Raw genomic sequence first — 26434 nt, forward strand, 5'->3', positions numbered from 1 at the left:
AGATTTTAAGATTGGATGCAGCTTTCATCATATATGAGGCGGCATCACTAAGCATTAATAATATTTTTTCAAATGGTACTTGATCAGGTAAAAAAAAATTTGTTAGGGATTCGTTAACAAATCTAGCTATTGTAGCATAGTTTGTTTTTTCCAAACATTTTACACTAATTAAGTATGAGTTTTTAAAATCGCCAGAGTCGTTAAGAACTCCAACAATTAGATTCGCAATTTGTCGACCCTTTGTATCCGTTGTTTCGTCGACGGAAATCCAAAGATAATCGGCTTTTAACTGATTTTTAATACTCGTCATCACATCTTTGTAACATGCACTGACATATTTTTTCCGAAGAGTTGAAGAACTTGGTATTTGAGCTGGTTTATCTTTAATCTTGCAATAAGTTTTTAAAAAGTTTTGACACGATTTATGTTCTAACTTGTGCAGAGGGATATTGCAGTTCAAAAAAAAATGGCATAAATCCTTTGCAAAGGTTTCTTGCCCAACTGACGTATTCTGAATCTGCAAACTGTTCTGTAGAATCTGCTGGCGAGGTTTATTATCATTTTTTGATAGCTTAGTTTGGTGAAGTGAAGTTTTTATGTGTTGAACTACTTGGAATTTCTTTTGACATGGAATCTGGAATATAATGATAATGATGTTTTAGATGTTTTCGTAAATAGATACCTACATTAAAATGATCAAACTTTTTAAACCTCCCCCAATTTTTTTTTATTTCTCAAAGTGAAATTGAAATCGTCAAACAATAAAGTACAGTCAGTGTACCGTAGTATACAGGGTGGGCCACTCTCAACACCTCGCTCTGTATAAGCCAAACCGTTGCGAACTTTAAAAAACAGTTTTTGAAGAAATGGGACGGTTTGTCATTTTAGAATAGACAGACACATAGATGTGCAAAGAAGTTTGATAAGTTTAAAAATCTATTGAAGTGGAGAACTTACCTTTTTATCACAAATGGTGCAAAACATACTTTCACTGTCGATAACTTTTAGATGATTGTTACTTCCAATCCAACTTCTGAGAAGACTTGATTTTTCCCTTGCTACTTTAGGCATTTTCACAATAATAATAAAATGATTTTTTTACACAGTATAGTCAATAACTTGCAATCACAAAAGTTGAATAATCGGCGATTGATTTAAGACTAACCATTCATAAAATAAAATAATCTATCCTACCCTTAAAACAGTGTTGCCAACTCGACCAATATAGTATTTGCCAAACCTCACAAGAATGATGGAATGATCAGTTCAACAGTAGGTATTCCATTATCAACTAATAAAAAATCCCTATAGCAAGCATAACCCAGTACAGATAAATTATTTGTTTTAAAAAATGCTGAAACATGATCCTGTAGTTAATAGTAATCTCATGGTCCACAGACATAAGTACTAATATAAACATTATTGAAGGCGAAGGGATTTGCTGATGTAGGTGTGTATGTGTGAATGGTTAAACATTTTTTGTTAGGAATCAGATTTGACTCACTGATATCAGTTTCAAGTTCCTGTGAGAGAGTTCCTAAGTTGTTTTAGTAATTGTAAGGCCAACATAAAAATTTGTTCTGAATTAGAAGATTTTCGATTTTTACTAAATAATTTTTATATTATTTAATATGCTAGAAAATATGCTATATGCTAAACAAGAAATAAATAAGCTAAACAACACAAAAATATGCCAAATCTAGCATAAAATAAGCTAAATTGGCAACGCTGCCTTAAAATTTCGTTTTGGTTGGTTTTCCCAGAATAATTCATAGTTGGCCGACACCAGCAGAAAGTACAGGTAATATTTGTAATGTTATTCAAAATATAATCGGTATTTACTTAGGTAATTTGTAAATTCTGAGAAGTCTATAAATCTTAAATATCCGGATAATGATACCTGCAGCTATAAATAACGCCCATTATGTTTATGGGTACAACAACAAAGGAGCTTAACAGCAAAATATTTACTTTCACATTTTATTTTAATGGATGTTGATGTTACTAATATATACCTTATTTTTAAATGGGGTAGAGTAAATTCCCATCAAAATATGCATTTATATGCTCTTAAATCTCCAAATATGCAAGGCATATGCATTTATGAAAAACATGAGAAATATGCAGCATATATATGCATATGCATTTTGCATATAATCCAGTCTTTAGTTCTCGACCAGCTTTCCGACACCGGATTTGGGTGTCATTGTATTCTGTTGGTTAATTCCTACCATTTTAGCCACCGTACGTCATGATTGGAAAAATAGCAGCGAATATACGTAACTAAGGCCCTTTCAATATTTTACTGTAATTGATTTTTCTGTGTCATTGTATTCTGTTGACTGATTCCTATCATTTGAGCCGCCGTACGACACGTTTGGACCAATGGGAGTGAAGATACGTAACTAATACCTAACAAGAGGTTTACTCAAACTTCTTTTTTGTACTTATACCACTCGGTAAAAGTACAAAAAAAAGTTTGGGTAAACTTTTGCACAACTGTGTAAATACTAACGAAAAATCTAAAATATTAAAAAAAATTAGTGGAATCCGTTAATCTGTTCTCGAAAAAATTAGCTATGAAAATGAGCATAATTTTCTATATCCCTAACTTTTGACGAGCAGTTTAGCTTAAATGGGGAAAAGCGGTAAGCTTAGACCAAACACCAGTAGGAGGCATTCAATTAATTGAGGAAAAAAATTAAATGGATAACAATATTTATTTCAGTTACACAAAAGGCATTGTCCCGCTAGAATGTTTGAAATCACAATTAATAGTCCTACAAAAAAGACAGGCGTTTAAAAGTGATAAGACCATTGAACAATAAGCCTGTGAGCTACCTTTTAAACACATTCTTAAAAATAATCCATAACACAATTAAAAAAAGGTTTGTTAAGAAATTCTTTTATAGACTTCAGAAATTCAACAACTTCTCCTGATTATGTTTAAAAAACGTACGGAATGCACTAAATGAAAAAAAAAAAAAAGAAAAAGATTTATCATACCGTTATACTATAATATATCCTTACGTTGAATATTTGATGCTTCCCTGTGGAGTATAAAACGGACAGTTGTGTTTTTCCCGTGATCTGCCTTGTTTAGTCTTCTTTGTCGTTTTATTCGTTAAATCCTATATTCTTAAGTCACAGCGTCAGAAAGCAGTGGGTATATGCAGTGAACGGGAGGCCTATGTCGAACAGTGAACGTTGGGGCCCTTTCGCGTTTATCATATGTAGAGAAGTCGCTTGTCAAAAACTGGACGTATGTAATCGTATTCTATTTGTTAAATACTCTCACATAATAGGGAGTTTTTGTGCACACAAATACGTAAACGTAACGCATCTTTTTGACATATACGCTTGCGCATTAATGGTTGAACTCCCGTATCGCGATACGTATTACCTAAGGTTACGGGCTGGTACGTTAGGTTCATACGCATCCCTATCGAGCCGAAAGTCACCGAATGCACACGAGGATCTTGCCCGATTACCTACCAAATGAACATTTCATCAGCGTACTACCTGTTTATAAACATTTTAAGGTTATATTGGTTATTGGTTTAGTCTATTTGAGTAAAATTATTCTGTGTTTGTAATTGGAAATTGGAGCTTCATAATAGATTTAAAATTTTATTGTTTTTAAGTTGTCTATTAATAAAGCAAAACAAACAAATCTTGTATTAATTTAAGAAATACAGTGATCACCACAATTAATAACTAGATAAACAAATGACCTAGTTTCAGTAAAATTTTCAAATAAATATTACCACACTATTTACATTCCTACTGGAATTCTGATGTAGGTATACAATAATTTACAACTAAAAAGTAGGTATAAACAAAAATAAAACAATTTTAACCTAAGGAAAAATAATATTTTTATATTTAAATAGAAGCAATTAAAACCATACAATTTCATCATGCATTTATCTTTTTTTACATTTGTATATTAATTGTATATTGTGTGAACATTGTTTTATTTTTTTAAATGTCAACGGAATTTAAAAATGACTTTACGATTTGCTTTACGTTACGTTAAGGCAGTTACAAAAACTACCTATTTTAACATTCATCCTCTACGACACGTTAGTTGCTTTACGTATACGGAGATGCGTACGTTACGTAGCAACAAAAACTCCCTAATATGTCATACCATGTGCGTTAATCCATTTTATTTCTACAATTTTAAAGTGTTATTACATGCCGTCATTTTCATTTGTCTACACCATCGTATTCTGCCAGTTAAATCCCATCGTTTCAGGCGCTGTACGTCACGATTGAACCAATAGGACCGAAGATACATAACTAAGGCCCTTTTGACCTGCTGCTTGTTTGATTTTTCTGTGTCATTGTCTTCTATGATGCCTAAGGCATATTTATGACATGTCTTATTTTTAAAGAAAACAAGTAATTGGACTTCGTAAGTCCTAGGTTTTCACCCAAAGTAATCGAAAGTAGAATTGGAAGTCGATATTTGAATTCTTCGTGTAACTTTGCGTGGATTGATATACAAATTTACTAATTTTGAGTCATTTTTACTAAACTGTTTACACAGAAATAACTCTAAAGATTCAAACCTTTCAATACGCTTCGATTTATGTGTTCGTATACTATTTCTGAGTCTATTGGGACCGTGCAAGTTCGGCAAAACGACACCTGGTTTCTACGCTCTGCAACTTTATTCGCACTTTTAATTATATTGGCCAATTATATTAGTCCTGGTTACTGGATAATTGTCAAGGCCATAATCCAAAAAAATAATAAGAAGAAAAAATAAGATTCAGGTTATGTTATTAAAACGTAAACAATTGTATGTAGTAAATAAAATTAGTTATTAAAATGCAGTACTGCAAGCAAAATACAATTAATTTAATTTGCCTTCATATAATAATTGCATATAATATCAATATTGCAGAGCAACATATAATTTTTCTTCTTCAATGACAGTAGGTATGAAATGTACGTCAATTTGACAATTTCAATGGACAATATGAATTATTTAAGAAAGTTGCAATATTTCTCCGCTATTCGCGCACGATCGTTTCTCGTATCCGTTCCAAGTACTTGCACACCGCGAATAATGGCATTTCCGGTTATAACTTTTTAAGCGGAAATTACGTAAAAACCAAAATTTTACATTTGTTCTCATCTTGCTAAGCCACGTTGAATAATATATCACTTATTCTCTTTCGGCAACTTTAAAATAGTAAATACTTACGGTTGCAACTCTAAAACCGGAACTCCGACGTCAAATTTCTCATCTTTAATAATACCGTCCTTAAGTTAAAAGCTTTCATTCGACACCCGATTTGTCATTCTATCTGTATTAATAACGGAGGAGTTGTATTCGCGGATGGACAGACATACGGACAGACAGCCTAGGTAAAATTTTTCATCTTTAATACCATGCTTGAACTATAAGCTATCATTTGGCACCTCATTTGCCATTATACCTGGTATAATGACGGAGGATTTATACTCGCGGTCGGAGGGATCGACGGACAGACAGCCTAGGTCAAATTTTTCACCTTTAGTATCATCCTTGGATTATAAGCTTTCATTTGACACCTCATTTGTCATTCTACCTGGTATATTGACGGAGGAGCTATATTTGCGGTCGGACGGACCGACGGTCAGACAGCGTAAGTCAAATTTCTCACCTTTAGTACCATCCTTGGATTATAAGCTTTCATTTGACACCTCTTTTGTCATTCTACCTGGTATAGTAGAGGAGTTATATTCGCGGTCGGACGGACCGACGGACAGACAGCCCAAGTCAAATTTCTCACCTTTAATACCATCCTTGGATTATAAGCTTTCATTTGACATCTCATTTGTCATTCTACCTGGTATAATGACGGAGGAGCTATATTCGCGGTCGGACGGACAAACGGACAGACAGCCTAAGTCAAATTTCTCACTTTTAGTACCATCCTTGGATTATAAGCTTTCTTTTGACACCTCATTTTTCATTCTACCTGGTATAATGACGGAGGAGTTATATTCGCGGTCGGACGGACCGACGTCTCACCTTTAGTACCATACTTCGATTATAAGCTTTCATTTGACATCTCATTTGTCATTCTACCTGGTATAATGACGGAGGAGCTATATTCGGGGTCGGACTGACCGACGCGACGGACAGACAGCCTAAGTCAAATTTCTCACCTTTAGTACCATCTTTGGATTATAAGCTTTCATTTGACACCTCATTTGTCATTCTACCTGGTATATTGACGGAGGAGCTATATTCGCGGTCGGACGGACCGACGGTCAGACAGCGTAAGTCAAATTTCTCACCTTTAGTACCATCCTTGGATTATAAGCTTTCATTTGACACCTCTTTTGTCATTCTACCTGGTATAGTAGAGGAGTTATATTCGCGGTCGGACGGACCGACGGACAGACAGCCCAAGTTAAATTTCTCACCTTTAATACCATCCTTGGATTATAAGCTTTCATTTGACATCTCATTTGTCATTCTACCTGGTATAATGACGGAGGAGCTACATTCGCGGTCGGACGGACAGACGGACAGACAGCCCAAGTCAAATTTCTCACTTTTAGTACCATCCTTGGATTATAAGCTTTCTTTTGACACCTCATTTTTCATTCTACCTGGTATAATGACGGAGGAGTTATATTCGCGGTCGGACGGACCGACGTCTCACCTTTAGTACCATACTTCGATTATAAGCTTTCATTTGACATCTCATTTGTCATTCTACCTGGTATAATGACGGAGGAGCTATATTCGGGGTCGGACTGACCGACGCGACGGACAGACAGCCTAAGTCAAATTTCTCACCTTTAGTACCATCTTTGGTTATAAGCTTTCATTTGACACCTCATTTGTCATTCTACCTGGTATAATGACGGAGGAGTTATATTCGCGGTCGGACGGACCGACAGCCTAAGTCAAATGTCTCACCTTTAGTACCATCCTTGGATTATAAGCTTCTATTTGACACCTCATTTGTCATTCTACCTGGTATAACGACGGAGGAGCTATATTCGCGGTCGGTCGGACCGACGGACAGACAGCCTAAGTCAAATTTCTCACCTTTAGTACCATCCTTGGATTATAAGCTTTCATTTGACACCTCATTTGTCATTCTACCTGGTATAATGACGGAGGAGTTATATTTGCGGTCGGACAGACCGAAGGACAGAAAGTTTAAGTCAAATATCTCACCTTTAGTACCATCCTTGGATTATACGCTTTCATTTGACACCTCATTTGTCATTCTACCTGGTATAATGACGTAAGAGTTATATTCGCGGTCGGACAGACCGACGGACAGATAGTTTAGGTCAAATTTCTCACCTTTAGTACCATCCTTGGATTATAAGCTTTCACATTTTTTCAAAATTGGGTGAAAACAACTTGATGCCAGAATGATTTGTTGATGAAAATAATATATACATTCTCAAATTGCCTATTTTTCGTTGTGGATAATATTGTATTCAACAGTGATGCCAAATTTCTGATGCCAAAATGATTGATAATGAAAGTGGGATATACGTTTTCATGTATATAGCGGCAGCGACAAAACGGTAAAACACTGAACTAAATGTATATAATATTTTCACTGTGCCATCATTTTGAACTCAAACATTTTATGGAATAAACTTATATAAGTCAGTAAGGAATAAACAAAGAAAGCTGATATATTAAAGTAACATCAAGGAATCAAATCTCTAACTACAGAGTTGATTAGACTTCTGCTAACAAGTACAGGAAAAAAGTTATTAAGGTAGTGTAAAGTGGCATCGATATACAGATGCCACTTTGCAAGACGATGCCAAATTGATGGTAAATGCATAATGTATCGATGCCAAATTGATAGTAGGATTATATATATATATATATATATATATATATATATATATATATATATATATATATATATATATATATATATATATATATATATATATATATATATATATATTGATAAGGGGTACCTTGTCGCCTCAGAAACGGTGAATCGGTAGACGTTGTCGCCTCATATATGACGCTGTCGCCTCACTTTGGTGAGGCGACAACGTTTTGGGCTGAAAATTTCAGGAGAGCTTTCCAACCACCTTATGAGTCGATGTGCAAAAAATAGTTTTGAGGTGACAACGTACCCCTTTTCACTATTTTTTGGTTCGTTAGTTCGGCAGTATATCACTGGCGCTAGTATCGGCATTGCAGCAGTGACTGGCTGTATGTTATCGCCTCAGCATATAAATTCTACTTTTTGGTTAACAACCGGTACCTTGTCGCCTCAGATTTTGGCAACGTCGCTTTCAGTTTGCATTGGGTATTAGGTCGTGAAATATAAAAAATGCGCCGTCGGTACCGTAACAAGGCAGCTAAAAAGTTTATGATATAAGTTGCAGCTTACGATTTAAAATTGTTGCCTTATACAGGGTGTCCAGAAACTCTACCGACAAACGAAAAAAGGAGATTCCTCAGATAATTTTAAGATAATTTAACCCAATTCACATAGTCCGAAAATGCTTCCTAAGGGAGCTAGAGCTCTTTGAAGATGGCGTTTTGTAATTAGTTTTTCTTAAATACCGCCAGAACGCTTATATTTAGAAAAACGAAAATTATTACGCATATTTATCATCCAGATATAAATCGATTCCATTCATTGTGAATTCCCAGTACCGGTCATAACCGCCCGTTTTGGGTACGGCAACGGTTATTTTATCCCATACCTTTTTTGTATTTACTTTTTAAGCATTTTTGACTATGGATTATTAAATTGTGAATTATTCTAGTACTAAAAGGTACTCTTGCTTTAAGTGCATAAAATATACCATTTTCTAGAAAAATCGATTTGAAAATTATTCGTTTCTTGAATTAAAAAAGAATTAAAAAAAAACTATTTAGAAAACAAAAACTGGTACGTTTGTTTATATTCCAGAGATGAATCGGTTTCATTAATTGCAAATTTTTAGTATCAGTCATATGCGTCCGTTTTGGGTAGGTCAACGGTTATTTTATCGCATAAATTTTGTCTTTAATTTTTAAGCGTTCTGACACTAGATTATTAAATTATGAGGTATTCTGGTACTAAAAGTTACTCTTGCTTCAAGTTGGTAAAATACACCGTTTTTTTTTAATTCTTTTCAAATTCAAAAAACGAAAAGTTTTCAAATAAATTTTTCTAGAAATCGATATGTCCTACCGACTTAAAGCAAGAGTACCTTTTAATTCTAGAATACCTCACAATTTAAAAATCCAGAGTCAAAAATACTTAAACGCTAAAGACAGAAAAGTTATGCTATAAAATAACCGTTGCCCTACCCAAAATGGACGCCTATGACCGGTACTTAAAATTCACAATGGATGGAATCGATTTATCCCTGGAAGATGAATAGGCATACCAAATTTCGTTTTTCTAAATAGAAGCGTTCTGGAGGTATTTAAGAAAAACTAATTACTAGATGCCATCTTCCAAGAGCTCTAGCTCCCTTAGGAAGCATTTTCGGACTAGGTGAATTAGGTTAAATTGTCTTAGGAAAATATCTGAGAAATCGCCTGTCTTCGTTTGTAGGTAGAGTCCCTGGACACCCTGTATAAACAAATTCTATAAGAGAGAGAGAGCATGTCGGAATAAAAATATGTTAGCTGGTCGCATAGGAATTAATAAAAATTACAAACAGAATATTAGTAATCATGGAGCGTATGTAATACTTAAGTAGTTATTATAATATGGAACTGAACAAGTCTATGCCCCAAAGGATCATGAAGATGAAAAGATAGGTAAATTCTAACCAGTCATTAATTTAACCCTAAAAATAAAAAATTCATTATATTATGTGACTTTTTTACAAAAGTAAGAACATAAATGATTTTTTCTGTAACCGCAGTAGGAAAAAAAATAACAGTTATGACAGAGGATAAACACTGATATACTATCGAAATTACAGAAAATTGAAAAACACAAAAATGAACCTGAATGGCTTAACTCAAATAAAAAAAACTAAAACCAAAATAAATATCTTTATGTGAGTGACATGCAAACGGGAGTCAATCTAAGTAAATTTCGTATAGGAATTTATCATTGAACAGTATAGCAACAGTTTCAAAAATCTCAAAAATGAAACAACAAAACACTATCCAACATCAGAAGTTTACTACTTCTGCTCTGAAAGAAAAACCCGTATTCTGACATTAAAATGTTTGAATAGAAATGACAACAGTAATATTTCAAGCAAAAAAAATATAGGACGATAAAATGAGAAACTAACAAAAATAAATTGACAAGACATCCAAAAAACGTTGTCCCCAAATTAAATGTTAAGGAACAAGAATCTTCGACAAAACGAAAGATGTATAGCATTTACATTTACGTTCATCATCATAATTTGGCTCTACAACTCTATGTGAGTCTTGGCCGCGTTTACTATTTCCCTCCATTGTTGTCGGTCCTGAGCAGCTATTTCCCATTGCTGTACTCCCATTTTGCGTAGATCGCTGGCTACTGCGTCCTTCCATCTCTTTCTTGGGCGACCAACTGACTTTTTCCATCGGGCCTTTCCCAGAATGTGGCGTTTAGAAGTCTTTCGTCACTTGATCTTAGTACGTGACCCGCCCATCGTATTCTGTTTGATTTAATGTAGCGTACTATGTTTTCATCTCCGTATATTGTCTGGAGTTCATCATTGTGTCTTCTTCTCCATTCTCCTGTTGTCTCTTCTCTGCAAGGCCCATAGATAGTCCGCAGTATCTTTCTTTCAAGTACCAGTAATTTTGTTGTTTCCCGCTGATTCAGAGTCCAGGTTTCGCTTCCATACGTTATTGTGGGACGAATTATTGTCTTATATACTCTTATTTTTGCTGGTCTTGAGAGTATTTTTGATTTAAGTAGGGTCCTTAACGAGTAATATGCCATGTTTCCTGCAATAATCCTGGCTGCCACGTCCTTTTCATAGTTATTTTCAGATGTTATGATCGCTCCCAAGTACTTAAATTCTTTGACGACTTCAAAATTGTATTCATTAATTGTTACGTTTTTTCTAACCCTTGGTCTTGGGTTCTTCGTAACCACCACGTACTTGGTCTTGTCCTCGTTGACCTTAAGACCAACTTCCTTGGCTCCGTTCTCGAATAGGGTGAAAACTTCTTTTGCATCTCTGGTGGATTGTGCAATTGTGTCCACGTCATCCACGTTACATTTACGTTAATTTTGGTCATTCTTACTTAAAAAACCATAAGAGAGAGGGAAGGGCATAAACTATGCATGTAGTGGAAGAATGCGAACCCTCTCTATATTTCTTATTAAGTATAGAACGATGGTAAATAATAATGCGATTGCTTTAAAGCATATTTTAAGACCCAAAAATTTTGACGATCTCAAGTGTTCCAAGAGTTTTATATGTCAAAAATGAATAACCATTTTCAATTTCGTTGCAACGCGAAACTACAGGCGCATCATATTCTAGTCCAATCAGAGAGCGCTGCAAGCGCCTCTACAGGTTTCGAAACTTATTAGTCTCTCATCAGGAGGCGCATATGCTGCTCTCTCTGACCCAACTAGGACAAACCCCGGCGTGCAGTCACGAATTGCAACGAACGAAATGGCAGGGATGCCCTAGCGGCAACTGCTAGCAAAAGACTGAATTTTCAACCTAATAGCACATAAAACAGTACCAAAAATGTTGCTCCACATCCTACCAGATTGAAAACAATGGGAACCTTCTCTGGTTACACCTTTGAGGCTTCTAAAATTTCCAAACCATAACGGATCCTGAGACTAAGGAAGATGAGGGAATTTTACAATTTATAATTCAGTCTCATCTGCCCAGGGCGGTAAAGTTCCAACGAGAATGGTTTCCTTCGTACTCCAATCAGAGTAAACATGTAAATAAAAAATGAATAACCATTTTCAATTTCGTTGCAACACGAAACTACTTAGTCTTTAGTTTTATATGTATATAATAGTTTTAAAAAGACCTTCAGTTCTCCTACTCGTATTATCGCGTTGCACTTGGGTACGTATCTAAAACTATGTTGCTATGAACACCTCCATTTAATACTAAAAGAATCAGCTGATTTTACGTGTTCAACAGAAAGACAAATACAGGAATTGGCCAAGGGCTATAAATACATAATTTGAAAACGTTGCTGACAAATCGTTGGAGTTTGGAAATTGCTTCTCTCGCTAACAAAGATATTCAAGAACAAAAATTGCCAAAGCTAGTACCACTTGTAAGTGATATTAAAATATTCTGAGAAGAAAGTATTAAAATTGGTGTGAAATGTCAGAAGACGTTTAAGAGTAATATTGATAATTTTGAAACATAAAAATTTAGATAACTATGCTCTAGCATTAGCCATTATTTTTAACAGAAGACGAATAGGTAATGTTCAGTATTTAAAAATTCAGCACTAGTAACGAAAGATAAACAGAAGAAGAAAAGGCACTTACGAGAGGAGAAAAAATTCCAGTGTGTTTTGGTAAAAGTTCTTGAGCTGTTGTTATTTTACTTCCAAAAATGTTGCAAGGTTTCATAGAAACTTTAATAAAACATAGACATAAATACCTGACTGACGTCGTCCGACGTTAATAACTATATGTTTGCAGTTCCAGGCAGTAAGCTAAAATGGGACAAAGGGGATGTTGCGATCCGTAAATTGACAAGCAAAATGAATTTAACAAACCCTGAAGCTATATCAAGCAACAAATTACGCAAAAATATTGCAACAGTAGCACACATTTTAAGTATGTCCAAAAATTAAACTAAAGAATTTGTCAAGTTTATGGGGCATGACGAAAAAATGCATGATGAATGATATGAATTACATGCTGACATTTATCAAACCGTAAAATTGTCAAAATTTTTATTAGTAATGGAAAGGGATTCTCTTCATTTAGAATATAAAGGAAAATCGCTTGAAGAACTAGATTTTCACCACGATTTAGAAATGCGGAAGAAAATAAAAAAAAGTAATCTTCAAAATACGAATATTAATTTTCCAAATATTGCAGGTATGCAAGAAGTTAAAAAAAGTAAAGCGTTGGTTGCAAAAGATAACGTTCTGGCTCAAACAAGTAAATAATTTAAAACGGACAGTGACGATAAGTACTATGCAAATAAAAAACTACTCAAAGCATCAAAAAACCAAGCAAGGAGATTCCGAAGGAGATTCATAATATGTGCCTTATTCATGTGTGCCAACACTTTTCAAATTATATTCAATATGGCGTATATCCATCTAGATAAAAAGGTGAATTCCAATATTATAAAATCAAAAATTCAACATCTTATAAAAATAAAATATTTATGGCATATGTAAGTTTTTTATATGATGCTTAAGTGAAAATATAGAAATCTTTTATTTTACTTTTTGTTGCTATTTTTATAATTTTTTTTATTCTTAGATATAATAAACATCTAACCAACGCCTCAATTAATGGGTTTGACATTTAAACAAAACATAATGAAATCATTTTTGTAGAATAAAAAAATTAAATAGGTACCTAAAACCTACCTTTGAGTTTTTCTCAAAATTTTTTGAGATTAGGATAAAAAGACCACTACACAAATTGTAGATTTTTTTATCGCCCACAGCTTTTGTGTTGAATTTTTTAAACGATGCAATGTTTAGCCAGAAATTTCAGAAAACCATTTTCGCCCTTAAAACCACCCCACCTTCACCACCTTATAGATTATTTTCGTACACTTTGCTGTAAGAATACGTTTTGTTGGAACATTTTTACAGCTATGTATACTGGTTCACTGGTTTTTAATTAAAATTTTTAAATAAACCGTTGACACTTTTTTCTGTGAGATAGGTAATAATATGTTTACTGCAAATAATAAATTATATCGTTAAGAGCCTTTATAATTTTACTGTATAAGAGCAATAATTCACACAAAATAATTTGGCTTAGCTTAATTTATTGCAAAATACTAGCTTTGGAATATCTGCTAATAAAAAAATTTTAAACATATAATCCAAACAAACCATGTTCATATCTTAAGCTTATTTAACCTTCCGATGACCAAACTTTTTCTGTTACATGGAAGACCAAGGGGGGGGGGGGGGAAATGACCCCAGGTCAAAAAGGTCACAAATGACAATTAACAAAAAAATAAAGTTTTTTTTTCTTGAGTTTTTTTTTGGCATGGACTTTATGTCATTCAGCCAGTCACGACATAAGTATTAGTGTCATGTGTAGTGTGTATGTTGAGTAAGTGTCTTGTTACTTTGCAAAGTCGACGTTATTAGCGTAAAACTACTTGTAATTACACATAATAGACGCCATTTTACTAAAGATCAACTTCAGAATATATTTTTTATTCGTAAAATATAGGGATTTTTTTTATTTCAAAATATGAGGATATCTAGAATGATATTAAAGTCAAATAAAAAAATAATGAGTTAAAAATTGAAAATACTTTTGAATTTATTAAAGAAAAACATACGCTGGGGTCACAATTTCCCCTGCTTGGTCATCCGAAGGTTAAAATATCAAAAATAACCATCCTTTATTTTTAATGTAAACAACAATGGAACATGTGAACAAATTCCCACTATTTCTTTACCTATATCCGTAACAAATACCTACACTACTTCTCGCTGTGCAACAAAGTTGGACCCACTCAATCCTTTATTCATTTTCGAATATTTGGCAACGCCGTCTGAGGCAACAACGTACCGGCTTTCTTTCTTAGTCATATATACTTGTGAGGCGACAGCGCATTGGATTTAATCGTAAATTTATATATAAAAAAAACATTTAAAATCGTTTCCCCTCTTTAGAGATTCTTAATCAGAAAGTTCCCCTCATTGTATATATGCATATATTTTTTGAAAAAAAGAACTACACAAGGATGAGGCGAGGTCGTCATAGTTTTCACCGCGAGGCGACAACGTACCTTTTATCGATATATATATATATATATATATATATATATATATATATATATATATATATATATATATATATATATATATATATATAAAGAAATCACTTTCTAGCTGGATAAAAAATATAAAAATAAATAACATATTCTAGTAATAATGTAAAACTTTATAGAACATAGACATAGTCTTTTGTAAATCTTTATTAGGTTAAGTGAATTTTCTCTTGTTTTCTTAATAATCAGTTACATCCATTAGATTAATTTTATTGATTATAATAAATAGAATAAGTACACACACAAACAATATGTTCATCGTGTACTTAGCATCTAAGTTTTTGCATGTAAACTGATTTTTTCTTGAAATAAAATTATTTTTTATTTATTTTATTTTTATATATATATATATATATATATATATATATATATATATATATATATATATATATATATATATATATATATATATATATTTATATATATAATAAAATATAAAATTGCGATAAAAATATAAAATGGTTGAAATATTTACAAAATATTTTTATTATTCATTGTTAAATTTTGTCGCCCCCTAAAAAGTGCCGCCCCCACTACGCTACGCCACTGACTGGAACTTCAAAATCTATAACTTATCAGGATAGCGAAAAAACTTCGCTGCTTAGTACATGTACATCTCTTATGTTTTAAAGTATCTTTTGGTATCTTTTTTCAAAGTATTAAATAAATAAATACTGAGAAATAAAAAACCTGTACTACGCAGCGAAGTTTTTTCGCTCTCCTAAAAAGTTGTAGATTGTAACTTATGAGGTTTCAGTATTTAACTGTCGATATATACCTATATAAATGGTACAGAAGAATGGCAATAGTTCATTTGAATCTATTTCGAGCAAATTTAAAATTAATATTTATTATTGGGCCGGCGTAGCTTAGGCGGTAGTATGTTTGGCTCGCGTGCTGGTAGGCCGGGGTTCAAATCCTAGCGCCGGCAAGAACTAGACATTTTTAAAATATCTGTGGGCCCCAGGTCGACTCAGCCTGAATAAAATCAGTACCTTGGGTAAAACCAGGGGTAATAATAGGCGGTTGAAGCGTAGCACTGGCCCTGTTACCTTCCTTGTATACCGTAGGCCCTAGATATAGCAGACTACCCTGCTATAATCCCAAAGCCGCGTCAGCGGTATAAAACGGGAGACTTATTATAAAGTCAAATTTAAAGAATAATAATTACTTTGACTTTATAAGTTAAATCTTAATTTTCAATTTGTTCGAAATCGATCCAAATGGACTATTGCCATTCTTCGTCTGTACCATTCATATATTATTTATAAATATGTATTTAACAAGCTTTATTGGTTAAAATATTATTTTCCATCATTTTGTAAACTTTTTTGTTGTGATCTTTTATCATTAAGTAAAAAAAAAGACAGCAGTACAATTAAATGTTTTATTTCTTATCAATAACTAAAATAATCTATAAAATCTTAAAACAACAAACTAAATTAATAACAATGTAGGAGAAAACTACTATAACTATGAACATATCTGCTTCGCCTTGTCTCAGCAGCATCTTCAGGATTCAATGCCCCCAAGCATGCACAACATATTGAGAAAATGTATTATTTAAGATACTTTTTTCTGCTGGAGAAACAAGACTACCTACCATTTTTTATAAAGCAGTGATTAAATTTGAGTGTAATGCCCTTATTGATACTGTAAGAAATGAAAACTCACGTTTAAGTACTGAACATAAAAGAAAATGACTAACAGACTAGGTTTTTCTGGAGCTAAATGTATGCACATTTTGTAATGTGTCTGGTATAGGTTCGTCCTCAAATATAATTTCAATAGTTGCATAAGAGACAGTGGAAGATGTTCTGCTGCCTTCTTCATTTTTTAAATTTCCTTTGTAGCCTTAAATGTCCTTTACAAAACAATTATAAGAATTAATAAACCACAAATATATATGGACTGACACTAAACTTAAAAGAACGTTGCAAAAAGGTCCTTATATCCAGGGTTCTCGGTAAAAAAAGTGTATATTGTTGATTGCGGAGAGGTCAGTTACTTTATTTCTTACCATTACCATATAATTGAATACTCCAATTGAATATTAAATTATATAGGTATATGGTATATTGAAACTTGAGAATGTTTTCTGTATTTACAAACATAAACAAATAATTATAATTATCTAGTTTGTTTTGACAAACCTTGTCAGTTTTTTTATTTTTTATGACGCTACAGCTTATTGTTCATGTTCTGTGATCGTGCTTACAAAGGCATACGGCAACGAAAAAAGATGAATCTTCCCAATGTCAACGTTAGCGGCGAACGATGTTTATAAATGGAAGCATGAGTTTCCCATTTGACCATCTTTCGACGTTGATGTTGCCGTTCGACGTTGACGTTGAGTTTATAAATCAGCCTTAACAACAAGAATAATTAAGAAGATGAACTTAAAATTAACAATTAGCATAAGTATTGTAAATGCTGAAGTTATAAGTCAAATTTTTTGGGAAGTTTTATGACACAACCATAACGCGTCACTAATTCTCTGCCAATAATAAATTGGCAGATTTCTCTGCCATGCCATTATCAGGATCTACATTCGTACAACTCTCATTTTTTTTTTGTAATTGATTATGTTGATTTTCACTAGAAGTTGATGGTTGTGGTTAGCCGAGTTTATCTGAGGATGCATTAAAGCTGATTTATAAACTAGACGTTGACGTTAACGTTGCCGTTGACCTTGACGTTCGACGTTCTGGGGTGCATTTATAAACTTTTCGTTGACGGTGCCGTAACAGTTAGGCGTAATGTCATGTCACATTTAAATTTCTTATTTCTCTCTAACCTTACATTTTTTATTTTTTGGAATTTGAAATGGTTTTAGAAAGTTTGAAGTGTTTTTTTTTCTTCCTTACTGGCTTTGGATTACTTGATCCATTCAGCCACGATAGATAATAAATTACTGTTTGCTACAATATTCCAAATATAATACATTGCATTACATAATACATTAGGTACATGTAGTTTGAAGTGTTGAATGTAGAATGTTGATAACTGCAAATGAATATGAAAACATGTACTGTTCCTGTTCAGCTTAACCAAATGGAGAAATGACCAGGCGTTATTAGAAATAGTTGGAAGATTGTGGCAAAAAGGGTCCTATATTCTGTTAGAGATAGTTTATCTGAATATTTTTTTCTGACAAGAATCATATACCTACAGAGAATAGTTTTAAAATGAATATCAACAATATTGTGATGAAACTAGTAGTGTACATAATTTTTGTATGCATGAAATTGAAAATATGTATTATGTACTGTTCAGATCAACCAAATTGATTTATGGAGAATTAATAGACCATGGATCAACAGAATCATTTGGAAGAATGTTGCAAAAAGGTCCTATATTCTGTTTCTGAGATACATTATATATTTTTCTTCTTCTGGCAATGCTGTACACAGATTATTTTAAAAATAAATATATCAAATAAATTTTAGGTGGTTTCTTATTGCTATTTTTAATATTAGTAATACAAATGTATAAACCTTTTGTAAGGGAAAATTGTGATAAGATGTGAGTTCCTTTATGTCATAACGTTTTGGCTTTCTGTTCCTCATATAGGACTGTGTTAGTAGTCACCCTGAGAAGCAGGGTCTTCTGACATTGTTATCACAAATGGTAACATTGCTCCAGTAGTGATCCTTTCTTGAGTTAAATTGCTCTTTTGTTAATTTGCTACATTAGTAAGGCTACGCGGATTGATCTGAAATTTGCACATTATATTTTTGGCTACTTTTTATTTACTTTACATTCTATACATTTTTTCGCGCTGAGCTATAGTTTTTTTGTATCCACATTGTGAGTTTGTTGCCAATAATTTTCCTTTTCTATATTTATAGTTATAATCGATAGTAACAAAGAGTTTCTCTTATCCTGCCCCTTACAAATCAATGACTGTAACCTCAATAAAAAACTAGAGTCTATTATATCAACGGTTAAATGCTGAAACTTCAAAATCTACAACTTTTCAGAATAGCGAAATAACTTCGTTGCTTAGTACATATTTTTATCTCTTCTGTTAAAAAGTATGTTTTGGTATTTTTTTTAAGTATTAAATATAAATACTGAGAAAGAAAAAGCCTGTACTAAGCAGAGAAGTTTTTCGCTCTACTGAAAAGTTGTAGATTGTAACTTATGAGGTTTCAGTATTTAACTGTCGATATATACCTATATGAATGGTACAGAAGAATGGCAATAGTTCATTTGAATTTATTTGTAAAAATTTAAAATTAATATTTATTAACTTATTATAAAGTCAAATTTAAAGAATAATAATAATTACTTTGACATTATAAGTTAAATCTTAATTTTCAATTTGTTCGAAATCAATCCAAATGGACTATTGCCATTCTTCGTCTATACCCTTCATATATTATTTATAAATATTTAAAAAAAATTGTTGGTTAAAATATTATTTTCCATCATTTTGTAAACTTTCTTGTTGTGATATTTTATTATTACATAAGTAAAGAAATAAAAAGACAGCAAGCAGTACAATTAATTGTTTTATTTCTTATCAATAAACAAACTAAGTAATCTATAAACATTAAAACAACAAACTAAATTAATAACAATGTAAGAAAAACTACTCTAACTATGAACATATCTGCTTCCTTGCCTCAGGGGTCGCTCAAGTATTACGTAACGCAGGTTGGGGGGGGGGGTCAAAAATCTTCAAAAATTGCGTTAAGTAATAGTTAAATGCCCATTACAGTGCGTTACGTAGGGGGGGGGGTCAAAAATCTTCAAAAATCGAGTTACGTAATACTTGTACTCCCTCAGCAGCATCTTCAGGATTCAATGCCTCCAAGCATGCACGAACATATTGAGAAAATGTATTATTTAAAATACTTTTTTCTGTTGGAGAAACAAGACTAACTACCATTTTTTATGAAGCAGTGATTAAATTTGAGTGTAATGCCCTAATTGATACTGTAAGAAATGAAAACTCACTTTTAAGTACTGAACATAAAAGAAAATGACTAACAGACTAGATTTTTCTGGAGTTAAATGTATGCACATCTTGTGATGTGTCTGCTATAGGTTCGTCCTCAAATATAATTTCAACAGGTGCATAAGAGACAGTGGAAGTTGAAGTTTAAATTGCTGCCTTCTTCATTTTTTTAAATTTCCTTTGTTGACTTAAATGTCCCTTATAAAACAATTATAAGAATTAATAAACCACAAATATATAGACTGACACTAAACTTGGAAGAATGTTGCAAAAAGATCCTTATATCCAGGGTTCTTAGTAAAAAAAGTGTATACTATTGATTGCGTCAGTTACTTTCAGTTAACAGGGTCAGTTACTTTCTGATGCCTCAGTTCTAGTATGAAACTTATTTTTTCCTGTTGTAAAACGATCAGGATCACATCCACTAAAATCAATGAAAAAATTGAAATTTTACCAAAACATTTTTTGTATTCTTACTACCACTTATGTACTACTACTTGTAATCTTTATGGACTTTATGCTATAGCCTATAATGGAACTCACAATTTTGCATAAGCTCTATACAATATTGTTTTTAATAGATATCTATATTAGCTGAAATAATAAAAATTAATGAAATATAGGAAAAATCGATTTTAAATTATTTCTTACCATTACCATATAATTGAACACTCCAATTGAAATTAAATTATATAGGTATATGGTATATTGAAACTTTAATGTTTTCTGTATTCACAAACATAAGCAAATAATTATAATTATTTAGTTTGTTTTGAGAAACCTTGTCAGATTTTATTTTTTATGACGCTACAGCTTATTGTTCATGTTCTGTGATCCTGCTTACAACGGCATACGACAACGAAAAAGATGAATCTTCCCACCGTTAACGTCAACGGTGAACGAAGTTTATAAAATAAAAGCATGAGTTTCCCATTTGAGAGTATGCAGACTTTGCCCATCACAGTGCACCCTCGATGATTTATGGTTCGCAAATACAAAGGCTGTAGACGTAGCCCGATATTGGGCAGAAAAACTGTAGTCGGATCCAGACACGAAAAAGTAAAGTAAGTGCTGGAAACAGGAATATTTGCAATATTTTGGAATGAAATCTTAGAGAGGACAAACAGCACAAGTCTATTTTTCAAGATCCAAATATTGACCTTTCAGGAGTGGCGGCACTTAGATCACTTAAAGAATTTATATTCTTTTAAGGAATATTTCAGAGACTGAAATGACAATATCAGAAATTCAGGACTCAAAATTTTATCGCTATTATAGATCACTTTATTTCCTTTTTAAGTCAGAGGCTTTCTGCATATGAATCCATTCATTCCAACTTTGGATTTTTACATTATTTGAAAAATTTAACTACCAATGAAATTTAAGCTCACTCACTGAAGCTTACCAACATTTATAGCAATGATTTAGATGAAAACCTAGGTATCGAACTGGTACAATTTGGAGAATTTTTCAATTCATTTAAAGAGGAAATCGGCTCCTCAAATATCTATAAGATCTTAAAATGTACCGACTGCTAAAAGAAAATAATGTGAATTATGCGTTTCCAAACGTTGTGGTGACACTTCGTTTATATTTAGTTCTGATGCTAACTAACTGCAGTGGAGAGAGATCATTCTCAAAATTTAAGTTAATTAAAAATCGAATTCGGTCTATGATGAGCCAAGAGCGTTTGAATCATCTCTCTATAATGAGCATAGAACACGATGTCTTAGCAACTAGACACGTCAGACATAATCATGGAATTTTCAATTAAAAAATCTCTAAAAGTACCCGGACTTTAACCATACATTTTACAAGATATGTTTATTTTGAATACTATTTAGATAATGTTTATTTTAAATATTTTACTGTAACAAGATACAGCTTTTGTATTTTTATTATTTAAAAATAGATCATTTTATAAAAGAAGATCAACATCTTTTTTTATTTCTAAAAGGGAAAATTCTGTAGTTGGCTGTATACCATAGTTATAACAACATTTTTTAATGGTAGGAGGTAGGGCCCCACACCAATTCTGCCTAGGGGCCTCCACTGCCTTAAATCCGGCTCTGGGTCAAACACTGGCTAAAACAAATCTCGCACTGGTTTGGTTTTTCTCAAGTGTGCACTCTCAAATGTCCTTTTAAATTTTTTGAGTAAAAAAACTGCTTAAAACAATTTTTGCACTTATAAAATTTTTCTCCAGTATGCGATCTCATATGGCATTTCAAAGAAAGTTCTTGTGCAAACTGTCAAACAAATTTCATACTTATAAGGTTTTTCTCCAGTATGCGATCTCATATGTTGTTGCATGAGTGATTCAGGTGATAAAACGACTTAACACAAACTTCACACTTGTAAGGCGTCTCTCCAGTGTACATTCTCGTATGTCGATTCAAAGAACCTTTTTGGCCAAACTGCTTAAAACAAATTTCACACTTAAATGGTTTTTCTCCAGTGTGAACGTTTATGTTTGAACATTTAAATTTCTTCTGTCAGCAAACTGTTTAAAACAAATTTCGCACTTGTAAGCGTTTCTGCAGTGTGCGGTCTCAAATTTTCTCCAGTGTGCACTCTCAAATGTTTTTGAAGTGAATATTTCTTATCGTTTGGTATGGAATTTGAGCGGGTGTAAAATCGTATTGGGCGTCATTCAAAAATCGTGACGCCAGACCTAGCTTGCGGTTACTCCTCGCGGTATCGGTACGTTACTTAAGCTTATATACGTATCGTTATATTAAAATGATATGTTTATAATTGAATAAAGGAATTATATTGTTTTCATTTGTATATATATTTTGTATTTATATCAGCAAAACTGCAGCAAAGGATGCGTTATTCACGTTCGAGTTTGACATATCTGTCAATGTGAAAATAAATTTTAAATTGCCTAGCTATTAATAAAATATACATGACATTTGATAGTGAAGTTAAATACCATATAAAATAAATAAGATGTTTAAAAATACAATTTGAGTATATTTTAAAAGGAATAATTTTTTTAACAATTTTAAGAAGGTTTGTACATTTTTGTCTAACGGCATCCCCTTTAACGGGAGTACCTAATAATAAATGGACTCTTTAATATATTGTTGACGATTCAAAAGACGAAATACATATTTACTATACTTCATCACTAGTTACATTATAAGTAATTACTTGTTCTATTACTTTTTTGAGTTTTCTTATTAAACATTTTTTAAATTATCTCTTACTATCTCTTGTTCTAAACAATTACTATTATCTAAGCCCTTTATTAAGTATAATTATTTGAAAAATGTGTGTTTATAATATTTAAAGCGATATGTCTCTATCGGATCTATATTGTCCATCTGTAACACTAAATGAAACGCAACTCCCACAAACCGATACTGTCAAGTACCTAGGAATCCATCTTGATAGGAGATTAACTGGGCAAAAGCACATTTTTACAAAAAGAAAACAACTAGGAATAAAATTCCGAGAAATGTACTGGATCATCAGTCGTAAATCTCAACTATCTCTTGAAAACAAACTGCTGATATATAAAACTATATTAAAACTAGTGTGAACCTATGGTATCTAACTTTGGGGGACAGCCAGTGAAACTAACCTAGAAATACTGCAGAGATTCCAGAACAAAGTCCTTAGAACAATGCTGAATGCCCCTTGGTACGTGCCAAACTATGTGATAGAGCAAGACCTCAATGTGCCATCCATAAAAACAGTAATAACAGAATATTACAAAAAATATTCCAAGAGACTAGAATCTCATCCAAACGAATTAGCCAGCAACCTCACTGATGACCACAATGATGTACGACGCCTGAAGAGATTCACAGTAGTGGACCTAGCAAGAAGATTCGAATAATTTTTTGATAACTAAACTTATTTTAACTTGTTTTAATTTAATTTATGTACAGAGGGTGATCACTGGATCTCCCTTTACAGGTCAAATTTTCAATTTTTGTCAAATAATTTACCTATTGTTCTTAGTTAAGGACAGATTGTAAATATTACAACATTAAAAAAAAATAAAAAAATAAATTATCTCTTACTATCTCTTGTTCTAAACAATTACTATTATCTAAGCCCTTTATTAAGTATAATTATCTGAAAAATGTGTGTGTATAATATATAAAGCGATATGTCGCTATCGGTTCAACAGACCGAGATCACCAGTAATGTGTAAATTTCTTACGTCATGCGTCACCGCTGGAAGGTTAAACACTGCACAAAACAAATCTCGCATTGGTTTAGTTTTTCTCAAGTGTGCAAGTGTTTCTCGTATGTCGTTTTAAATTTTTTGAGTAAGAGAACTGCTTAAAACAAATTTTGCACTTATAAGGTTTTTCTCGAGTATGCGAACTCATATGGCGTTTCAAAGAAGGTTCTTGCGCAAACTGTCTCAAACAATTTCAAACTCATAAGGTTTTTCTCCAGTATGCCAACTCATATGTTGTTTCATGTGATCAAGGTGATAAAACGACTTAACACAAACTTCACACTTGTAAGGCGTCTCTACTGTGCATTCTCGTATGTCGATTCAAAGAACCTTTTTGGCCAAACTGCCTAAAACAAATTTCACACTTAAATGGTTTTTCTCCAGTGTGAACGTTTATGTGTTCATTTAAATTTCTTCTTTCAGCAAACTGTTTAAAACAAATTTCGCACTTGTAAGGCGTTTCTCCAGTGTGCAGTCTCACATTTTCTCCAGTGTGCACTCTCAAATGTTTTTTTAAATTACTTCCGTTGCTAAACTGCCTAAAACAAATTTCACACTTATAAGGCTTTTCCCCAGTGTGCACTCTCATATGTATTTTCAAGACACTTGTTTTGGTAAACTTCTTAAAACAAATTTCACACTTGTATGGTTTCTCTCCAGTATGAATTTTCATGTGTTTAATGAATGAACTCCTATTGACAAAGTCACACTGACCACAAACGTCACATTTTAATACATTTTCTTGAACAGGTTGACTCATATGTTCTTCTTTATTACAAGTAAGTACGGATATTGTTTTCATATTTTCCAATGCGTTCGCTGGGGGAAAACCTAAAATAAAAACTAACGTATAGTTTTTCGCCAAAAAATATACCTACACTCACCGGCAAAATTAACTGCCCACCTTGTATATCTTTCAATTTGCAGAAATTATCAATCTTGGACCACATTTTATGTAAGATACGGTGGAAACCATCTTTGAGGAAAACAGAACAGTAAAATTTTTGAAAAAAGATCACTTATAAAGGAATGCTGCATAGGAAGGGCAAGAATTGTATTTAACAAATGAGCGCCATCTTCAAAAGCCACAACATATCCCTAGATACAAAAATGAGACATTTGAGATGCTATGTTTTCTCGGAATTATTGTACGGAGCGGAGGCATTGACGCTTACAGACACCACTATTAAAAAACTTGCAAGCATTTGAGATGTGGCTTTATATAAGAATTCTGAGAATATCATGGTCAGCAAGGATCACGAACAGGGAAGTTCTAGAACGAATGAAGAGAGAACCGGAGATTGTGTTTACCACCAAACGCATAAAATTGCAGTATCTGAGACACGTTATGAGAAATCAGCACCGTTACTCCCTGCTGTAGTCCATATTACAAGGTAAAGTCAAAGGTAAGCACGGACCCGGTAGAATGAGAATATCATTGCTGTGGAATTTGAGAACATGGTTTAAGAAAACCTCAACGGAACTGTATCGAGCCGCAGCGAGCAAGGTTATGATTGCCAATATGATTTCCAACATCCGAAACGGATAGGAACCAGAAGATGAAGAGTTGCATAGCAAAATCCAATGTTTAAAAATCTTTGAAGAAAATTCAAACAAACATAATTTTGAAAACCATAGTCTAATTAAAAAAAACATATATGAGTATTAATAATGGGTGTTGCCGCCTCTTGCCCTTAGGACATCTTGGAGCAGTTTCAGCAATCCATTCACGATATCCTCAATATCAGATTGGGGATATTGTGTCACTCCTCTACCGCAGCCGTCTGCGGCTCTCCGAAGGATGTAGGGGACGCCATATGGTACGAGATGCTATCATACGATTTCGAGAGACAGGTTCATACACCCGCAAGCCGGGTCAAGGCCGACATCTTCTTCTTCTTGCAGTACCGTCTCCTATCGGAGGTTGGCTACCATCACAGCAATCTTAACTTTGTCGGCTGCAGCTCTGAACAACTGTATTGAACTGCACCCATACCACTTCCTTAAATTTCGCAACCAGGAAATCCTCCTACGTCCCACATTTCTCTTTCCCGAGATTTTTCCTTAGATTATGAGTCTTAGCAGAGAGTACTTTTCTCCTCTCATTATGTGGCCTAGATATTCCAGTTTTTTCGTTTGTATGGTTTTTATGACTTCGCATTCCTTCCCCATCTTCAGCAAAACATCTTAATTTGTTACTCTTTCTGTCCATGGTATTTTCCACATTCTCCTGTAACACCATATCTCGAATGCCTCAATGTTTTTGATGTTTATCTTTTTCAGTGTCCAAGCTTGCATGCCGTACAGCAGAGCGGAGAAAATATATCACCTTAACA

The 26434-nt window shown here is 33.2% G+C and overlaps 1 protein-coding gene across 2 annotated transcripts in view; it reads right to left on the reverse strand.

Moving 5' to 3' along the window:
* Positions 1 to 26434, reverse strand: part of LOC126882601 (trypsin-1-like) — a 189234-nt gene that overhangs the window by 138589 nt on the left and 24211 nt on the right. The window contains exon 2 of one of the 2 annotated variants that reach the window (XM_050647583.1): positions 19433 to 24929. The exons of the other annotated variant lie outside the window; for it this stretch is intronic. Within the exon in view, the coding sequence (XP_050503540.1) occupies positions 24376 to 24929 (554 nt within the window). The 3' untranslated portion in view covers positions 19433 to 24375. Of the gene's footprint in view, positions 1 to 19432; positions 24930 to 26434 lie in introns of those variants that run through there. 2 annotated transcript variants of the gene reach the window in all.

This window comes from Diabrotica virgifera, chromosome 1 (genome assembly GCF_917563875.1).
Source record: "Diabrotica virgifera virgifera chromosome 1, PGI_DIABVI_V3a".
Lineage (NCBI taxonomy): Eukaryota > Metazoa > Arthropoda > Insecta > Coleoptera > Chrysomelidae > Diabrotica > Diabrotica virgifera.